Source organism: Cyprinodon tularosa, unplaced genomic scaffold, assembly GCF_016077235.1.
Source record: "Cyprinodon tularosa strain WSP-4 unplaced genomic scaffold, ASM1607723v1 ctg145, whole genome shotgun sequence".
In the NCBI taxonomy this organism is placed as follows: domain Eukaryota; kingdom Metazoa; phylum Chordata; class Actinopteri; order Cyprinodontiformes; family Cyprinodontidae; genus Cyprinodon; species Cyprinodon tularosa.
The window spans coordinates 3,350-8,239 of NW_024038276.1; the positions used below are offsets into that span (position 1 = coordinate 3,350).

At 41.9% G+C, this 4,890-nt stretch overlaps 1 protein-coding gene across 1 annotated transcript; it reads left to right on the forward strand.

Moving 5' to 3' along the window:
- Positions 1 to 503: 503 nt before the first annotated feature.
- On the forward strand, positions 504 to 4,494 carry LOC119779302 (E3 SUMO-protein ligase ZBED1-like). Its single transcript, XM_038278899.1, has 3 exons — positions 504 to 1,554; positions 2,604 to 3,223; positions 3,385 to 4,494. Exons 1-3 carry the CDS (start codon positions 708 to 710, stop codon positions 3,781 to 3,783), a joined length of 1,866 nt encoding a protein of 621 aa, XP_038134827.1. The 5' UTR covers positions 504 to 707; the 3' UTR covers positions 3,784 to 4,494.
- Positions 4,495 to 4,890: the final 396 nt, after the last annotated feature.

Sequence of the window (4,890 nt, forward strand, 5' to 3'; positions counted from 1 at the left end):
GCAGCCCTCTGCAGTCATCCAGAGTTTGTAATGTAGTTTATACCACCTTTTTAACACGTTAAACTATAAGAGGATGACAGCTCAGGTGCTGGAAACGTATGGGTAGAACTATAGTTAATAGCACCCCCCAACCCCCGATGGTACCACTGGCCTAACGTCATTTCTAATTTGATGCCCCAAGCTTAGCAGGCTTATCTTTTGGTCTGTTCTATTTCACGGTACATCTGAAGCTCCATCAGGAGACTTTGTTGCACCTATTTTGAGATCTCTTGAGAAATCTTTGATGGGATTCAAGTCTGGACTCCGGCATGGCCATTGAGAGAGGGATTCTGAGCCACTCCTTAGAGATATTGGCTGAGTGAGGTTCAGAGTGCTCTTGAGTAGGTTTTCATCTAGGATATCTCGGTACATTACAGCATTGATCTTTTCCTCTATCCTAGGGCTGAACGATCTATCGTTTTCGACCGAAAACCGCGATCTCAAGCAACGCGATTTTAGGAATGTCAAAGCTGCGGTTTTTCTTGGTGCATATTAGCCCAATAATTCCTCAATAATTCCAATGCATGCTCATGTAGAAAGGCTCTGTGTCGGCTATTACCAATCAGAAAAGGCTCTGTGTCGGCCAGAACCAATCAGAAAGCTGAAAGGCTGCGCGTGACCAGATGACGTTTTCAGTGTAGCTCGTAAGCTCGAGATTCAATTTCAAGATGGCTGAAGCGGGAGCAGACGCGGAGCCGACAAAATTAATACCAAAGAAAAACAGCACGTCGGTCATTTGGCAGTATTTTGGATTTGAGGCCACTGATGAGCACCAGAAACAGGTGATTTGCCAAACATGTCGTGGGAAAGTGGCTACATCGGCTGGCAATACCACCAATTTACATCGTCACTTGAGAGTCCACCACCTTAACTTGTATGAGGATTGTATGGCGAAAAAGAGCCTTGAAACATCAAGTAGCAGTGATACTTCAGCAAAACAGCCAACCATAACTTCATCCTTTGCCAGTTTGACGCCTTATGAAAGAACTAGCCGAAGACACAAGGAGATTACCACTGCCGTAACGAATTACATATCGAAGGATATGGTGTCTGTAAACACAGTAACCAAAGACGCTTTTAAAAGTTTGCTACGCACAATGGACAAGAGGTATGTTCTACCCTCCCGCACCTACTTTAACCGAGTCGCCATCCCACAGCTGTACGGAGAATGCAGGGCCAAAGTTCTAAATGAGCTGGAAAACATGGAGTTTTACGCGTCAACTACGGATCTGTGGTCAAGTAGAACGACCGAGCCATACATGAGTTTGACGGTGCATTTCGTGAATGCAAACTTTGAGTTGAGAAGCCGCTGCCTGCAGACAGCATACTTCCCCACTGACCATACGGGGGAGAACATTGCAACTGGGCTTAAAGAGTGCTTGGCAAACTGGGGCCTAAAAGAAGAGGCCCAGACCTGCATCACAACAGACAACGCCACGAACATGGTCAAAGCGATGGAGCTCAATCAGTGGACCAGACTGCAGTGCTTCGGGCACCGGCTGCATCTTGCAATTGGTAAGTGTGTGTGTGTGTGTGTGTGTGTCCAAATTTACTGTGTAAGAATTAGTGTTATCATAGTCTCTCAAACACAGTTAGGGCGGGGGAGGGGGACAAAGCGACCCTATGTTTGTTTTCACGCTTTTGTTAGCTGACCAACTGTTAGCGCAATGCTACCGTTTCTCCTACCTATAAAAATAAACGCTTTCATGAGTAAACTTTGAAACCTCCCAATAAGCTACTGCTTGCTTCTGTTTAGCTACGGAATGCCAAGGAACAGAGAGATACAAATGCCGTTTCCCCTAAGCAGGAGGTCTTCAACAGGGTTGTGCGCGACCCCTAGGGGGTCTACGGAGGTACTGCATGGGGGTCGCGAAAGTTTTGGTTGATTAGACTTTTTTATATATTCCCCCCTGCAACTTTTTTCATTAATTGAGATGTCTTTAAATACACATTAACATGAATTAACACAGATAAATGGAGGCAGAAGATGTCTTTCAGTCATCAATGCTCACATTCAGTGACACAGCTCTTTCAAGACAATATTTCATTCACAGCACCTGTCCCATCAAGCAGGAATCAGAATCAGAAATACTTTAATAATCCCAGGGAGTAATTATTTTGTTAAATCACTCCATCTGTAATAGAGTGACTATAGGAGCAGTTTTATATAACACAATTTCATACAATATATATAATTATGGGGTCCCTGCTCCATCTCGCCATCAGTTTGGGTTCCTTGGCCAGGAAAATGTTGAAGACCCCTGCCCTAAGCTTATTTTTGACACACTTTAGTAAACAAAAAAATAATAAATAAAAAAAAAAAAAAAGCAAATGACGCCAATGGTATTTTGTAGCAGATATGAGGATGGCTGATGCCACTTTATTACAGATTGAAAGGTTTGTTGTGTTTTAGTGGATTGTCGAATAAACATATTGCTGCAAATTAATCACCAGTTACAAATTAATGTATGGCGAATTACTTAATGTGATAGCACCACCTGATGTCTGCTGTTAAAAAAAGTTATGAAGTAGGCTTATCTGACTGTATGTAATGTTTTTCCCAGAAAATGCAGTCAAAGATGACCAACGCATCAAACGGGCCACAGGACTGTGCAAGCAGCTGGTAGCAGTCTTCAGCCACAGCTGGAAGAAAAAGGCGGCGCTAAAACAGGCACAGGAAGACCTGAATCTTCCTCAGCAGTCAATGGTCACCGAATGTCCGACACGATGGGGCTCCCGGCAGAAAATGATTGAGAGGGTGTTGGGACAGAGCAAGGCACTGTGCCAAGTTCTGTCTGAAGACAGGAAGACGCGGCACCTGGTCCCGACTTGGCAAGACACTGATGTGCTTGAATCTGTAAACAATGCTCTCGGTCCTCTTCAGGAGTTCACAGACGCCCTCTCAGGTGAGGACTATGTGAGCGTATCCTACCTAAAGCCAGTGCTCCACCTGCTGAGAACAGCAACACTTGCTGTAACTGACCAAGACACAGATCTCACAAAGGAGATAAAGTCAAAAGCTCTCCACTACATTGAAGAGAAATACAGTGACCCAGCGACCCAGGAACTCCTGGACATTGCATCTTTCCTCGACCCAAGATTTAAGACCAACTACATTAGTGAGGAGAATGTCCAATTCATGAAAGACAGAGTGAAGATGGAAATGGAGCAGTTGGCACTAAAGGTAAGCTGTCCTTTTTCTTCACTCTTTCAAAATAAAACAAAAAGCTGTGTTTTTTCTATATATGTTTTTGAATTATACTGTAAGACCAAGGCAACATTTCAACATCAATGTCAGTAATCACAACTAATTGCAAAACATTATGCCTCTACTGTGTGTTGCAGGAGCAGAGGGCTTGTGTCAAAACCCATCCCATGCCACTCAGTACAGAAGAAGAACCACCATCCACCTCTACAAAGCGAAAGCGGTCACTGGGCAGCTTTTTCAAGGCGGTCCCTGCTTCCTCTACTATGCAGTTGGAGGATACCATTAAAGCAGAACTGGACAACTACCTCATAACTCCTAGCATTGATGGAGAGCAAGATCCACTGGCCTGGTGGAGAGTGCACAATGTCAACTTCCCCTGGCTTAGCAGGTTGGCTCGTAAGTACCTTTGCATACCAGCAACAAGTGCACCATCAGAGAGACTGTTCAGTGCCAGTGGTAATATTGTCACATGTCAGCGTGCAAGTCTGAAGCCAGCAAGGGTTGACATGTTGGTTTTCCTGGCCAAAAATCTCTAAAGAGATGTAGCGATGAAGGGGAACATTGTTTTTTCATCTTATCCTGAAATCCCTTACTTGCACTTACCGGGACATAACTTTGTTCATCTTTTTTACTTATCTTTTGTTTACTGACTATGTAAAATAATTTAACCATTCTGGCATCATTTGTTGTGAGGAAAATATAGGATAATTTAAACTTTAATACTATTATTGTACTGTTATTTTTTACTACCTTTTATGTTTCAATTCCTCTTGCCACTTTATTTGAAGAAGCACAGGTTTCTAAGTACAGGGGTTGTATTTCTGTAACTGCTCTGTTTATGTTCATAAGCTAGCTCCTTTGAGCCATTTTGCACTTCTTTTAAGGTAAGACTTCATTTTTGCTCAACTTTGTTGTTATATGTTATATTTTTTATGAAGCTTATGTTATTTTACAAAGTGCAATTGTTTTGATGCTGCTGAGCCATTAATATTTTTTTAATGAAAAGTGTAAAAGAAGCAAAAGTTTACTTAAGAGGGCTCCCGTCCCTTTGTAATTTTTATGTAGCCTACGTTATTTTACAAAAGTGCAATTATTTTGATGCTGATGAGCCATTGATGCTTGATATTTTTTGTTAATGAATGTAAAAGAAGCAAAAGTTTACAAAGGAGGGTTCTCATTTTATTTGACTTTTTTGGATAATATAATTTGTTTCTTAGGTGCTTGAATAAACAGTCTTGCATTTGAAATATGTTGCCACCAGTTTTCATTCTTGCATTATCTTAATTGAATTCATTGGTTATATAATTATTAAATATATATTAATTTGTACTGAAATTTGATAAAAAAATAAATCGTGGTTGAAATCGAAACCGCAATCTCTGCCAGAAAAATCGCAATTTCAATTTTTTCTTAAAATCGTTCAGCCCTACTCTATCCTGACCAGTCTGCCAGTAACTGCTGCTGAAAAACACTCTCCCCATAGCATGATGGTAGAAGGGCGCCATGGGGAGGGTTTGGTGAGGACACGAGGCGCAGCATTCTGCATCATTTGCAGCTGTCTGACCTGGCAGACCTGTGAACACACCGTTGCAGTAATTGATTCTACTAAAGACAAACACATTTATAGGTTTTTTGAAGCTTCT